Source organism: Heterodontus francisci, chromosome 5 (genome assembly GCF_036365525.1).
Source record: "Heterodontus francisci isolate sHetFra1 chromosome 5, sHetFra1.hap1, whole genome shotgun sequence".
Classification (NCBI taxonomy): domain Eukaryota; kingdom Metazoa; phylum Chordata; class Chondrichthyes; order Heterodontiformes; family Heterodontidae; genus Heterodontus; species Heterodontus francisci.
In genome coordinates, this window is record NC_090375.1 from 101951207 (window position 1) to 101967878 (window position 16672).

The 16672-nt window shown below is 40.2% G+C and overlaps 1 protein-coding gene across 1 annotated transcript in view; it reads left to right on the forward strand.

Moving 5' to 3' along the window:
- Positions 1 to 14911, forward strand: part of rgs20 (regulator of G protein signaling 20) — a 212816-nt gene extending 197905 nt beyond the window's left edge. The window contains exons 4-5 of the mRNA XM_068030868.1: positions 6423 to 6657; positions 14723 to 14911. Of these exons, the coding sequence (XP_067886969.1) occupies positions 6423 to 6657; positions 14723 to 14911 (424 nt within the window). The remainder of the gene's footprint in view (positions 1 to 6422; positions 6658 to 14722) is intronic.
- The last annotated feature ends 1761 nt before the right edge of the window (positions 14912 to 16672 follow it).

Here is a 16672-nt window from a genome sequence, read left to right on the forward strand (position 1 = left end):
TTGAGAGAACCTCACCTCCCCGAGGATTATACCTCACTCCCCCTGTACTGAACCTCACCTCCCTGAGGATTATACCTCACTCCCCCTGGACTGAACCTCACCTCCCTGAGGATTATACCTCACTCCCCCTGGACTGAACCTCACCTCCCTGAGGATTATACCTCACTCCCCCTGGACTGAACCTCACCTCCCTGAAGCTGGGCTTCAGCCATGGGGTTTGGGTCAGTGTGTTGAATTAGGTTTCCTTTTGTCTTTATTTATTATTTTTATAACTTACTGTGTATTTTAAGAAGTTATAAGACTGTATGAAAACTTATTAGACGTTACTTACATTGATTTTTTTGTCGCATCAGTGGTATTTACTTGCTGATTCGCATTGCAGTCAAAACTGTAAAAACATCACAGAAGTAGTTTTTATTTAAACATTATTATCCTTAAATCTTGCTATTATTTAGTGTTTTATTTAATTGTTAAGTTGTGATTCTTCTCACTATAAAACAAAAAGCCAAATAATTTATTCAGAACTTGATGATACTGAGACACTTAACTAAGGTAAATGGAATAACATTTGCAAACAGTGATCAAATGTCATTTGATTAAACATCACATGAGTGGTGTCATGTGATAGAATGCCATCAAATGATCAAATTCCCTAGAATATTTCAAACCAGACTTGGCAGCCCGACTAAGGCACATAATCTAGGCTGAGATACTAATGCATTACTGAGAGAATGCTACAGTGGCCAAATGCTGTCTTTTGCATGAGACATTAAACTGACGCCCTGTCTGCTTGCTGAAATGAAGGCAAAAATCCCATAGTACTATTTGAAGAAGAACAGGGGCGTTGTCCTGGCTAACATTTATCCTTCATTCAACAGCTATAACAGAGCCATATAAATACTGTGGCTACAAGAGCAGGTCAGAGGCTAGGAATCCTGCGGTGAGTAACTCATCTCCTGACTCCCCAAAGCCTGTCCACCATCTGCATGGCACAAGTCAGGAGTGTGATGTAATACTCTCCACTTGCCTGGATGGGTGCAGCTCCAACAACACTCAAGAAGCTCGACACCAACCAGGACAAAGCAGCCCACTTAATTGGCACCCCATCCACAAACATTCACTCCCTCCACCACCGACACGCAGTGGCAACAGTGTACCATCTACAAGATGCACTGCAGCAACGTACCAAGGCTCCTTACACAGCACATTCCAAACCCGCGACCTCTACCACATCGAAGGACAAAGGCAGCAGATGCAATGGGAACACTACCGCCCGCAAGTTCCCCTCCAAGCCACACACCATCCTGACTTGGAACTATATCGCCATTCCTTCACTGTCGCTGGGTCAAAATCCTGGAACTCCCTTCCTAACAGCACTGTGGTGTACCTACCCCACATGGACTGCAACAATTCAAGAAGGCAGCTCACCACCACCTTCTCAAGGGCAATTAGGGATGGGCAATAAATGTTGGCCTGGCCAGCAACGCTCACATCCCATGAATGAATAAAAAAAGAGTATCTGGTCCTTTACCTTCTTCCGATTGTGAGACCTTATTGCATACAAATTAACTGTCATATTTGCCTATATTACAGTAGAGTCAGGCGAAAGTGATGCTCTCAGGAAATGGGGAGGGAGAGAGAAAGAAACACAAACCTTTATTCATAGAATAAATTGTCTTCTTATTCCCATCTGGTAGTCTGCAGCAAACTCTAGTGTTAGGCTTTTGCTATTTTGTGTTAAAGATGTCCTGTAGAAGTAGTTCATTGTATAATTTTCCACCTCTCATTGGATCAACTTCTTTAATCTCTCATGTATTCCAGAGAATAGGGCCTAAACCACCTTCTTTCCTGTTTACAAATTTGTTGAAATCTCAATTAAAATGAGTATCAGGGCTACAGATTCAGCTTGGTTTAGCTGGTAGCATGCTTGCCTCTGAGTTCGAATATTATGGCTGCAAAATTCAATAAGACCTGAAAACAGGCACTGGGATCGGGATGTGCTATTAACCTGCGGCAGTTGCTTCCAATGCAGGCAGCACACAAATTTTGTGCTGCCTGTTCATTTAAATGATTGTAGTGTGCAGCCAATGCTAAGCATTATGTTGAGGATGTCTGAACAGGGGATGCAAAATCGTGACAGGCTAGCACCAGCTCAAGCTAGACTGCACCTCTTAAGGCAAGGTGCATTTCGGCTGGAGCAAGTGCTGGAAGTCATTGTAAAAGTGAGTTTGACATGGGAAAGACTCAAGAATGGCACAACATGGCAGAGAGCCGGCTCCAAGTTTTTCTGATGCTGCACTGGAGGCCTTGATTGGGAGGTGCAGAGGAGCAATGATGTTATTTATCAGCAGGGGGCCAGGAGGGCTTCCAGACAAACTCTGAGAATGCAATGGGAGCAGATAGCCATGCAGGTCAATGCCAGCACTGTGGCCCCCAGGACCTGGATGCAGTGCCAATAGAAGTTCAATCACCTCACGCAAGTGGTCAAGGTTAGTAAATGCATCTTCAAATGCCACATCCCAACAACTGCACTACTAGCTTCACACACTGCTCAGTGTACCATATCCCCATCTCTCACCTACCAACAATCTCTATCAATCCTGACTCATACTTAGTTTACATTGCTTCAACTCACCCTGATGCACTTAGCGCTGCTGCAAGCCTCACACCCACATCTCACAGCTTGTACACGATGCCAGCTATTCAACCGTGTCAGCCACATTATCTGAATATGTTGCACTACACTCACTGACTCACTTCCCTCTCTCTTGCAGGACAAGGTGGCACGTAACCGGAGGCAGCAACATCTAACTGGCAGTTGACAGGCCCGGCTGTATGCTGTTACCCTCATGGAGGAGACAGTGCTCACCATCATTAGATTGGCAATGACCAAGGCCGTGGCCAGCAGTGGGGCTGAGATCATCAAAGATGTCGGTATCCTCATACCGAATCTTCCTTCTCACAGCACACCTCCCCCTCACCCCACAATCTCTTCTGGTATACAAGCTGCAGATGGTGTAAGCATGCACCTCTTTCACACACACTCCGCCACCCCTTCCCTCATTGCAACCCTATCTTTGTGCCCTTCTCCTTTTCAGATACCTAAGATCTTCAACCTGTCCAGGCAGTGGTGGAAAAGAAAGAGATGGAAGAGCATGAAGACAGTGATGAAGAAGCATCATCACTCACTCTCACACTTACAGCCACCAGCTCAGATATTGACACTGCATGTAATTTAGAGGATAGCTTAGAGGCAGGATCTGCACGTGGTGAGACAGTGGGAATGAGTGGACTGCAGCCAGGCAGGAGTCAAGGGTAGCACAAGACCCAGCTCACTGGAGGGGGAGGTCACACATGAGTTCGGCTGCAGAAGACTCAGATGAGGACTTTGATAGGGGGGCCTACAGAAGAAAACTGATAGGTATGCAGACTGAAACACTGAAATGTTTGGTGCATTGGCAAAAAGCATGCAGTCAATGTCAAGGAGCATGGAAGACACCGGCACCAACTTGGCACAGGGCTTTACGGAGTGCTTGGAGCTCATCCTTTCCAGTGTGGACATGGCGGCCAAAGATCACTTGCAGACCCAACCATGGTGCAGCTTCCATTGCAGCACAAGCAAAAGCCACTCAACATCTGGCTGCTGCAGTGGAAGCTCAGATTGATCTCATGCAAACTCAGCTTGGTGCCACGAAGGCTCAGACAGCTGCCATCATAGCTCCAGATACCAGTGTTCAAAGGGGCTTGCAAGGTCTCACAGAAGTCCAGCAATCTGTCCTCCAACAGAATACGAGGATTACTGAGGTGCTGTCCCGGGGAGTGGCAGTCACTCCATGGAGCACAAACCTGCTCTCCTTTCTCAGGATAGCAGCATTCATCCTTCCACCATAGTGACTCCACCACTGCCCCTTGCTGTTACTTTCAGCTAGCTAGTCCAGACTGCTGCCACCCATGCCAAGACGGTGCGGTCCAGAGCTGGACTTGCTAGGCCAGATCTGTGCGAAGCCATCTGCAAGGTTATCTGCAGTCTCTGCCAGTGATAATCAGCATCTTTCCACCAGCCAAGCTGCAGGCATTGGAGTAGCACTACATAGGAGCACTAGGACAGGCAGATAAATAAAGAAGACAAGCCTTAAGGGAATGCACAAGGCTGATCAGTTGACTTTTTATGGAATATGGCAATGTTTGATTTATAAATTTGGCTTGGAATGTTTGTTATGCGGTGGCTTTTGTTTTAGCATTGTAGTAAAGAGGACATTGTGATGGCCAAGTATAGAGGGAAGGTAAGATGTGGGACTGTTGGTGAATAGGGTATTGGGGTTGCATTCACTGGTACTGCAGTTGGATGATTTGATCAAGGACAGCCCGGCCAGAAAGGAGATTTGTTAGTTGCCTCCTCCCATCTTCCTCCTCCTGCTCTTCCTTCATCCTCCTCTTCCTCCTCCTCCTCGATTGGTCGCAGCATAGCTGGTGGTTCCTTTCTCTAGAAAAAAGACTGAGGGGTGACCTGATAGAGGTCTTTAAGATTATGAAAGGATTTGATAAAGTAAATGTAGAAAAGGTGTTTCCACTTGCAGGAGAGACCAGAACTAGGGGCATAAATATAAGCTAGCCACTAATATGTCCCAAAGGGATTTCAGAGGATACTTCTTTCCCCAGAGGATGGTTAGAATGCAGAACTTGATACCACAAGAAGGAGTTGAGGCAACTAGTATAGATGTATTTAAGGGAAAGCTAGATAAACACATGAGGGAGGAAGGAATAAAAGGATATGCTGATGAGGGTTCAATAGAGAAGGGTGGGTGGAGGGCTGTGTGGAGCATAAACACCAGCATGGATCTGTTGAGCTGAATCGCTTGTTTCTGTGCTGTTATCACTATGTAATACTATGTATGTTGTTATGACCACCGCTCAAGACAAAGTCCCCAATTAAAACATATGATTCTGATTGTGGTGGGAGAAACACACTGTTGATGCAGTCCTGCCCCTCCACAGATCACCTAACATATCATTTTAAACTTTCCAAATTAAAGAAAGACCCAGCCAAATTGTACCCCAGAATGAGGCTAACCAAACCAGGTGTCTTTAGATCAACAAATTAACTGTTTAATTAGAAAAACTAAATGCTTAAATACTACTGAAATATAAACAACATTTAAAATAGAAAAATTAGTGTCCTTGCAGATTTACGCTCCTGCCAAAGTGGAATGTTCCAATGTGGAACTGTCCAAGGTTGCTTGAAGTCCTTGTAGTGGTCTGATGGGGGAAAAAGAAGGTTCTTCCACAGTAGAACAATCAGTAGTCCAATTCAACAGTTGAATTACTGCTCTTCTTTTCCAGCGATGAATTTCAGCAATTACAGTTCAATGAATTAATTTGGCTTTAGAATTTTTGAGGGGTGAAAAAGTGATCAGTCTAAAATTCATCTTCCTTCAGTTTAAATTATCAGAGAACTCTGTTAGGTTCATGCTGGTCCAGCTGTCTGTCTGTGTCTGTTAACTGTGTCTCAAAAGCTAGTTTTTCATCTAGTTTCAAACATCAATAGGCAACGTTGTATCTTTGTCCTTGTTCTCCAAATGGCTGTATCCTACGGCAACAAGAATGCACATTTGAAGCTGGCTGTATCCTACAGCAACGAGAATGCATTCTTTGACTCAGTCCCTGGAGCTTTCTGCCTTAAAGCAGTACTGATCCTGTTACAGCCTTAAAGGCACACTGCATACTTCCCAGGGGGAAAAAACTACAGGATCAGAACAATGTAATATCGCCATATCCATTATATAGCAACCATCAGGATTTTACATTATATGACTAAGAATGTTAATTTTCCCTCTTTGCATTTTCTTTCAGTTCAGTGTATTATATTGACTAACAACAACTTGTTTTAGTAAAACATCCCAAGGCACTTCACAGGAGCATTACTAAACAAAATTTGACACTGAACAACGTCAGAAGATACTAGGGAAGATGGCCAAAAGTGTGATTAATGAGGTAGGTTTAGAGGAGCATCTTAATGGAGGAAGGAGAAATAGAGAGGGAGAGACATTTAGGGAGGGAATTCCAGAGTTTAGGGCCATGCCAACTGAAGGCACAGCCACCAATGGTGGAGCAATTAAAATCAGGGATACGCAAAAGGTCGGAATTAGAAGAGCGCAGTTATCTCGGAAGATTGTAGGGCTGCAGGAGGTTACAGAAATAGACTAAGATTCATGTCTTCCTTGATTCAAGGCACAGAAATACTGTTGTGTTGAGTTAATTAAATAAAATTAGCATCCAGCAAATTTTGTCCACCTTATTTCTGAAATTAACTGTGCAATTCTAATTTGTGTTTCTTTTTTGGTTTTATTTAAAACATTGTGACTTTCATTCTGTTTTCTGGGAAGTTCTTATAAAACAGTTTCCTTGTGATTTTGCTTATACAGTCCAAAGCCAACACTTGAAGAAGTGCAATCCTGGGGTCAATCTTTCGACAAATTAATGAAAAGTGCTGCAGGAAGAAATGCATTCCGAGAATTTTTACGAACAGAATACAGTGAGGAGAATATGCTATTCTGGCTAGCCTGCGAGGACCTAAAGAAAGAAGTCAACAAAAATCTTCTTGAGGAGAAAGCAAGATTAATATACGAGGATTATATATCCATCCTGTCACCTAAAGAGGTGAGTTTATAGTACAATAACTATTTTTGGGATCATTGAACAAAATATAGCAACAATGGAACCAGTTCTATTCAAAACACCTGGTTCCATCATTAAACCTTACATATTGTCTTTATAATGCCAAAGTGTGACTTTGTGAAAAGGCAACTTAGTGACCACAATCTAGTAACACAGAAGAAGCATAACTTTCTTCCTCCAGAAAAGTACATCACAGCTGGAAAAGACAGAATAAGGGTGGGGATAGATCACAGCTGGCTTTAGGGAACTGTAGCAGTATAGGTCATCAATAGAATATGATTTAACCATAGAAAGTACTGTAACTGGATCAAAGTCAAAATAATGTGGATGATCATAGACTGAAAAAAAGTCTAACAGAGCCAATTATAGGTAAGTGCTGCATTTATTTATAAAGTGGCTTTGGCAGTGAGGTGCTAATTGACTGAAATATTCGGGTATCAACCAACCTGTACATGATGGCTCGATCCTTGCTCAGCTGATCAAAATGATCAACAGTCAGCCTCATGCTCGGAAGTGCTGGAGTGAGATGTTGTAGCACCATGTCTGGTTCTGCAACTTGAATGCTGCTGCTCCCTTTTATTTTCTGAGACTTGGGATTCTTTGCAAAGTCATGTCTGATTTCTGAGGCAAATACTGAGTAGAGAGGCCATGATCAGAGGGCGGGTGCAGAGGTATTCAGGCCACCATTACATATATTCTGGAAAGTATTGATCACTTATGTCTGCCTGTATTAGAACCTTTAATTCAGTTCATCAGTTGTACTCATCAGGCTTTTTCTCGTTAAAGGAATTAACATAACATGAAATGTGCATGCGTGAGGGAGGAAAGAAGGGGTGTTTTATAATCTCTAGCCAGCTAATCCCTTAAAACTCTTTCTACTTATGCAAAATCTTTCTACAGAAGATCAACAGGATAATGGTCTGACAAAAGTTTAAAAGCAGACTGTTCCAGAAACCAAGCCTATCCAAAAATTCCCTTCTGAAGCCTCTTTTTTTCAAATACCCAAATTTAGAAACAAATAAACCCCAGATGCCACTGAAACATTCTTAATTCAAAAAATACCATTATTGCGAACATTAAAGTCAAACCATTAAAGGACCAGGAAGCCTTAACATGGAATTGTTAGCGAGTGATTTTATTGCTAATATTTTTAATGCTATACCTAATCATTTGCAAATTAGCTTTATAAAGAAAATAGAATTAACTTTCTGCCATTTTAATCTGGGGAGAATTAGATAGCTGCTGCTGTACATTTGCTTCCCAACCAGTTTCTCAGATAGAGCATCGACTGATGCATCCAACACTGTATTTGACCCAGCGACAAAATGGAGAGAGGTTTAGTTTAGTTTAGAGATACAGCACTGAAACTGCGCAGGCTGAGTTGCCGGTATACTAACACAACTGTTAAAAAAAAATTCAAGATGAAACCAGTGCACATTTTAAAAATGCAACTAGAAAGGATAAAGGTATATTCAAAGATTTTAAACTGTAAAATAAAAACTACTCTTTCAATCTACACAGGATTTGTGAATGGCTGTGTGATAAAACTGGAAATTGCAGATGTCATTACTCACAGATGTACCTATTTAAGAAACATTATTTATTTCTTTAAGTGAGTAACTGGGAACCTAATATAGAACCAGAATTTCCTGGATCACACTTACACATAAATTATGCCAACATTTATAGCACTCTATGTCAATATCTCAGATTAGTACCATGTCCTCTCATATTCAAATTTTCCCATATCTGCCACATTCTTAAATTGAATACATTTAAATACATTTAAGATCAAATGCAAATTAGTTGACTGCTTTGCAAGCTCAACACTGAGTTTCCTGTCACTTGTCATTTGAATTCACTGTCCCACTCTTACTCTGACCTCTCTGTGTTTGACCTTCTATACTGTTCTAATGAAGTGCAACAAAAGTTTAAGGAATAGTATTTTATCTTTCCATTAGGCACTTAGCAGCCCTCTGGGATTAACAATGATTTTAATCATTTCAGACCTTAACATGCTGATGTTGGGAATGGGTGTATCAACATATTAGGATGGAGACCCTCCATTGGAACACAGTGCTGGTGATGCAGTCAACCTGTTATTTCCTTCTGCTAAGATTTCTGAATACAATTCCATTTTGACAGCTTCCCCATTTCCAATTCAGTTTTGCTGTACCACTCACAATACCGTCTCAGCTATTCACAAATCAGTTGTGTCTCTTACATGTCTTTAATTTTGGTCATTAACTTCTTCTTAACATCTCATAATAATATCACTTCAACCATTTAATCATCTCCAGTTTCCTTTTAAACGCTTCATAGCTCTTTCTACACGTACTTATTATCTCGTGGGTGTGAGTGTCGGTGTCTTTTTTTTTCCTTCAACCTTCACTTTGTTCTGTTCCTTTTTATATGCTGTTCCATCTTTCATTATTTTTCCAATCTTGAAGAGATGAAACATTTAACTTGTCTGTTGCCTGTACAGAAATTGGCTGACCTGCTTCCAGTATTTTCTGTTATTGTTTCAGATTTCTAGCATTTGCAGTTTTTTGCTTTTTGTTCTTTTGCATTTATGCAAATAATCTGCCCATGTGGAAGCCAATGTCTTAAACATCAGGCTGAACGGAATAATCTCAGTGTAGGTATTCAGTTTAAAAATCAAACTGTTAGAAGGACCTTGCAATTTATGCCAATGTATGTACATTTTTTCTATTAGTTGACTTTAATTTAAACAATGTGCTGAAGAAATTGGTGAAACTGTCATGAAGGTGCTACTGAACCTACCTGTGAAACCTGAATTAACATCAGGATCTGTAGACATTAACCCAGGTGCTTCAGTAACCATGCCATTAAACTGTCAGCAACAATTCAGCTTTTTAATGCTGCTGGGTATGGCAAACCATTCAAGTCAGTAGTCCATCTGTCATTAGGAGGCACCAGTTAAACAAACATATTCAAAAAATGGCAGGAATAGACCAAAACAACATATTGGCTTGGATTTTACAGTTGGATTAATGGTGATTATTATTAAGGAGTAAATCAGACAGCAACTTCCGGCATCGACACATGCGAAGTTAAACATGGTAATCTAGAAGTTGCTGTTCTAGTTGTCCTCCTCTTCCACAAGCTTCACTACACTGGTATTCAGCCAAAAGATATGGCATTCAAACACACGAAAGGCATAATTCTGCATCACTTACTAGTTACGCACTAAACATGCCAGAAAAACCTATTATCAATTCAAATGTAAGTGAATTTTAAATGGCATATTACTATCTATTACTGTCTTAATTACTATAAAGCAACTTCTCTGGTACTGACAATTTACTTTTTAAGTGTGGAATCTCATTCCTTCAGATTTTAATTATTGGTGGATATTAAAAAATTAAAGGTTTTTAACTTTTTCTTTCTGTCGCTTCTCTCTCTTAATCCCATCTTTCTTTCCCTCTCTCAATATTGCTTTCTGCCCATGATTTTACATTGAATTAAATAGTCTAACTTACATTTCCTGGTTTAAATTAAGTGTGCCTCAGTAAGAATTCTTCAGTCTGTTTGGTTGAAGAGACATGGGGGGAGAATTTTGTATGCCTAGAGCCACTTCGAGCAGCACTATGTACACTACGCTGATTCCCTGAGGGTAGACAGTGCCACGGGCCATTACCTGAGTGGCCTGTGCGGCATTCTTCAATTATATCAATGAGCATACCCACGCGGGCCACACAGGTATCGGCCCGGGGAACTGTCTGCCCTCGGGGAATTGACATTGCATGCATTGCGTCACTTGAAGTGGCACTTCATGAACAAATTTTTCCCCCATGCTGTTGCTTGCTCTTTGAACACAGGTCCCAGATCCCCTGTAGAAGACATTACATTGTATCAGACTCCCAATGACTGTAAGTTGCTGCGCAAAAACCCACAAAAAGGTCTGTGGGCAGCTCTAAGCATTTACTGCTGACTGCAAAATCTGGGCCATACCATGTACTGGTATTATTTATTGGGTTCTACATAGCTGAGTTTATCATTGTTCAATTCTAAAGCACTTCCCAGAATAACTACAAGTTTGAAACAAAATAAGCTACATTCTAATGAGCTATTGAGACATAGTAGTGTACAGGCTTGTAGGTTGTTTAACTTTAGAGATTTGTCATCTGGGTGTGAATGCAATCACAGGATTATAACTGATCAGTCATGCTCACATCGTTACCTGAAGACTGCAGTCTTACAGCATTAAAGTGTAAAATATTAGAAGGTTTTAAAAAAGCATCAATTCAAGAGATGGATGACTGGTTTCTTTTCATAGAGTAATTGCCAGAAAGGTGCTCTCAAGGTTTTACTGGATCAGGAGCTGAATGTAAAGAATGCCTTATTGTAAGTAATGCACCTTTTTCATATATTCCCAAAATTCAATACAGTTGTCCTACTGGACAAAAAGGAAATTATAGGGACAGCCTCCAACATAAGAGCATTGAAGAGGAACTATGTGATCTTCCTAATGAAGCCATACAAGGTCATCAAGAGCTGCAACTAGGAAATCAATACGTCTAAAATTGAAAAAAGGCTTTTATGTTAATATGTATATATATTCAAAGAAACATACTAAATAAGATACATACCCAAGCCACTCAAGGGAGAATGATATAACGTCAATGCAAAGGAATACAAGAATTATGCTATGTTAGAGATGAGAAATTACCTTTCTTCTCCATTACTTATATTTCATGTCACATGGTTAATGACCATAGTGTCTCAGGAGGCAGGAAGAACTATTTTTGAAGTGAAAGGGGCTGATTCCCTGGAAACTTAGCATCCTACAAATAATTGAGTGCAACAATCCAGACTGCCTGTAGTACCAATCCATTAAATGCTAGGCTGATAAGGTTTTGGCCTCATGACCTTTTCTGGACCAGGTATGGTCTTCATAGCTTGTCTATTGGTCCCTAAACTTGCCAGAAAAGAGCAAATTCATTCAAGGTCTGGAGATTTTTGCAATTTATAGTCAAGTTCAGGAAAAGATTGCCATTGAGGGTGTAAAGATAAGCCCAGCAACTACAGGCCAGTCAGTTTAACTTCAGTGGTGAGGAAACTTCTAGAAAGAATAATGCGAGACAAAAGTAATAGTAACATGGACAAATGCGGGTTAATTAAAGAAAGCCAGCATGGATTTCTTAAGGGAAAATAATGTTGAACTAACTTGCTGGAGTTTTTTCAAGGGGTAACAGAGAGGGATGATGAGGGCAATGCAGTTGATGTGGTGTACCTGGACTTCCAAAAGGCATTTGATACAGTGCCACACAACAGACTCATGAGCAAAGTTATAGCTCATAGAATAATTGGAACAGTAGCAACATGGATACAAAATTGGCTGAGTGACAGGAAACAAAGAGTAGAGGTTAATGGATGTTTTTCGGGCTGGAGGAAGGTTTGTAGTGGAGTTCCCCAGGGATCAGTATTGGGACCCTTGCTTTTCCTGATATATATTAATAACCTAGACTTTGGTTTACAGGGCACAATTTCAAAGTTTGCGGATGATATGAAACTTGGAAGCATTGTGAACTGTGAGAAAGATAGTGTAGAACTTCAAAAGGACATAGACAAGTTGGTGGAATGGGCAGACAGGTGGCAGATGAAGCTCAATGCGGAGAAATGTGAAGTCATTCATTTTGGTGAGAAGAACATGGAGAGATAATGTAGAATAAAGGGTACATTTCTAAAGGGGGTGCAGGAAAAGAGGGACCTGGATGTATATGTGCATAAGTCATTGAAGGTGGCAGGACAGGTTGAGAGTACAGTTAATAAAGCATACAGTCTCCTGGACTTTATTAATAGGGCATAGAGTACAAGCACAAAGAAGTTATGTTGAACTTGTATAAGACACTAGTTTGGCCTCAGCTGGAGTATTGCATCCCAAATCTGGGCGCTGCACTTCAGGAAAGATGTGAAGGCATTGGAGAGAGTGCAGAAAAGATTCACGTGAATGGTTCCAGGGATGAGGATAGATTAGAGAAGATGGGACTGTTTTGCTTGGTAAAGAGAAGGTTGAGAGGAGATCTGATAGAGGTATTCAAATCATGAGGGGTCTGGACAGAGTAGATAGAGAGAAACTGTTCCCATTCGAGAAAGGATCAAGAACGAGAGGGCACAGATTTAAAGTATTTGGTAAAAGAAGCAAAAGTGACATGAGGAAAAACATTTTCACACAGAGAGTGGTTAAGGTTTGGAATGCACTGCCTGAGAGTGTGGTGGAGGCAGGTTCAATTGAAGCATTCAAAAGGGAATTAGATTGTTATCTGAAAAGGAAGAATGTGCAGGGTTATGGGAGAAGGCCGTGGAATGGCACTAAGTGAATTGCTCATTCAGAGAGCTAGTGCATACACAGTGGGCCAAATGGCCTCCTTCTGCACTGTAACAATTCTGTGATTCTGTGACATCAAATTTCTGTATTGTTGGAATTAGTCCACATTTGTGGGAAGGCTGCAACATTCTGTGTATGGGTTTCAGTTGTCTATCTAGTATATACTATGTACCTGACATTTGGTGATACAAACTTTCAGAGTCAATTGCAACCCACCCTTTTTATCCTTCAAGTACATTTCCTAGCTTACTGTATCTGGACTATAGCTTCTTTCTCGGGGTTGAGAGCATCTTTCTGATAATTACACTATGAAAAAAAAATGTGAATCCATTTTCAAAGTTTAAATACAGCTGCTGTACTTATACAAATTATCAAGGGCAGTTCAAAGGGAAACTGACCCTGCTTGTAGATGGCATCAGAAACACTAAAAAGATTTGTATTGGTAAGTGCAAAGGTTTGAAATACTACCTTTACCTGGAGGAGATTCTGTGGATTCATTCTTGCATTGCATACATCAAATAAAATTTGACGGGTATTACCAATAAAGCATTCAGTTCCAGGACTAGTGTTTATAGTGTTGTTTTCCTGTTTATCTTGTGGGAGAGGAGATCCCAAATGAACACTCAAAAGCATGTGCCTTTGTTGGAATGGAAAAGGGTTCTATTCCATGTGGAGAGAAAATATGTGACTGTCTCAGTGATTCTAATGACAGTAGCTGAGAATCCTTCAATGGCAATGCCTGAATAATTTGTCTTTTAAAAGTAAGGGTTTCAAATACTCATACCACATAGACTTTAAGAGTTCATTTTTTATAGCTATATATCACGGTTTATGGCTCTGCACTTAGCTCCATTCAAGTTTATATGTTCTAGTCGAAGGAATTGAGAATGGAATCATAAGACAGTACAGATATAGCCTTCTATGTTATATGGAGGCCTTAATCACTTAGGTCCTGAAACACCAAGAAAGAATATAGTTTTATCAGCATATAACAGAAAGCAGTCCTAGAATAAGCACATTTTAATTATTCTCCAGACAGTGCAACCCCCCGCCCACCCCCCCCCCCCCCCCCCCCCGCCCCCACTCCTCTGCCTTTATCTCTGTCACCCATCCTAATCTTCTTCCCAGTTTGGCAACTATTTGGAGCACCAAGTTTTTGATATTACTGATCAGTAAATGCCAATTGCTATTCTTGTTGAGATCATGTATGCCAGCCTTTTATTCCTTGCAAGAAGATCCCAGGGTTTAATAGATTGCATTTATTAGACAAACATTTCCTCTGTGATACAGGACAGGAGCCAGCCATTTGAGCTATTTGTTTCACCCTTTTTAACAGACTATGCAGAAGCTGCGTAAGGCGATTTTTTTCATCGAGAGATAGGACTATAAAGCAAGAGCAAGTTTTTACAATCTATACAGAACTGATCATGTGGATCTTCCCTGAAACAAACTTTTAAAAAGTCATACCTATGATTTCTACCAGTTAGTTGATTCTTGTTATAAAGATCAAAACAAATGCAGAGTTAAACATTTTCTATTATGCTATATGTTTAGCTACTTGGAAATTTTTAGTACAATGCTTTTGCAGCTATGTAATGGAAGTATATTCTCTAAACTAATAGCTCACTGGTTAATATGAATACCACATTATACTCTGAAATAGCTGATTCTTATTTTATATTATTCTAAATATAGGTTAGCCTTGATTCCAGAGTACGCGAGGTCATCAACAGAAACATGCTCGAACCTACCCCTCACACATTTGATGATGCACAGCTTCAGATTTACACATTAATGCACAGAGACTCTTACCCAAGATTCATGAACTCTGCACTCTACAAAACCCTGCTTCAATCCTTAACTGATACATCATCAGAACCTTAAGACTTTTTTGGCTATGTTTCTGAAAATAAAAATTGGAAATGTCTGTGGGCTGTTAATACTCACAGGGACACCGGAGCTATATGATCTTCACAGAAGGTAATACTCAGGCATATTTTACTAAGGATTTTAATGTCTATCTGCAGAGGGCTCTGAACACAGGCCAAAACACAGCTTCAGATCAACACAGCAAGATTCTCCAAAGGATGACTGATGAAATGTTAGTCGTTTTAAAGCCTGTAGTTGTATTTTTTACATAAAATAGTAATAAGATGTACTCGAAGACAAGAGTTTGATAGCGGAAGTGCCTTGATATTCCTCTAATGACATCTCACCTAAGCTACATATGCTATGATACAGTTTAAAATTCTCCTACCATTCCATGCTATGATAATGATGCCATCGCCACAATCAGCATTATTTCGGGCGGTACTTCCACTTGTCTTGGAGTATATATACTTGATATATGTAAACATAGTGCTGATGGAAACAAAATGGATCAACTTCAAGTATCTAAGCCAATGGTTTGGAAAAATACTGCCTATAAAACATGCTGTTGTAAGACTTCTATTATTTTAATATCAGAGTTTTGCTTAAATGCAATTTTTTTTAGTTACAATTTGTGAATGTTTATAAAACTTAATTTTAAAGAATTTATCACTGGTTTTATTTTGCAAATGGAAAACGGACAAAGTGTGGGCATTTCAATTCTTTTCAAAAAAAATAAAGCACAATCATTTTAATTGATGGTTGTGAGTGATTCATCTTTTGCACAACGTGATTAAAATCCTTTAAAAAGAAATATACTGGAAATATATTGTACATGGTACATATATTCTACACCTTAACCCACCTTCCATTTGGGGGAAAAATTGGTATTGCTGTCCTTGTTCTGCTAGAACTGCATCTCCTTGTGAGGACACAATGGAGGGACATGTATATAATGCTTTTGTAGTATGCTCTTTTTATTTTAAAACATCAATTGCTTTTATCCTTTGAACAATAAGTTACTTGTGATATGCAGCTTTGAACATGGTTTCTTAAAATAACCTAGAAATGCATTTAGCATACTGTCACACTGACAAATTAAAGGCCAAAAGTAAAATGTATCACTCTTACAGATAAAATAATCGATAACAATTTCATTCCACAAGATAATAAGGTGTACATGCACATGACAGTTTTAGATACTGACAATAGGGAGAAACCCAATAAAAAAGATAAATTCACAAGTAAAAGATTGATTTTAAAAAAGTGTCATTAAGTAATATTTAGTGAACAGAACCTCCACTAAAGAGGTTACAAGGTCAAAGAAAATTCTATACAAGGCATGGAATATGTTGTTCAGCATAAAAATGCTGTACAATATGAGATACTGTTAATATTGAGCTACCATTTGCTGTAACAAGTCCCGGGGGTGGGATAGGCCAAGAACAGCCTTCCTGCCCAGAGGCCAATTGAGGCCCTTAAATGGCCTATTGACGGCTAATTAAGGGCCACTTCCTGCCGCCGCTGGGATCGTACCAGCGCAGCGGGTGGAGGGCCTCTGCCGCATGGGGAGAATGCCTTGGAAAATGAGGCACATCTTTGTTCTGGACATCTGTCAAGATTGGCTCATCCGACTATGGTACCAGCAAATGAAACCCTAATTCTCCATTCCATAGCAGTCTTGTGCCTTATCTTCCCTCTGTTAGAGACCTTCAGGGCACCTTCTTGGCCACAAAGCTGACATAAAAGCCACCACAATTTCAGCCTTTAAACCAA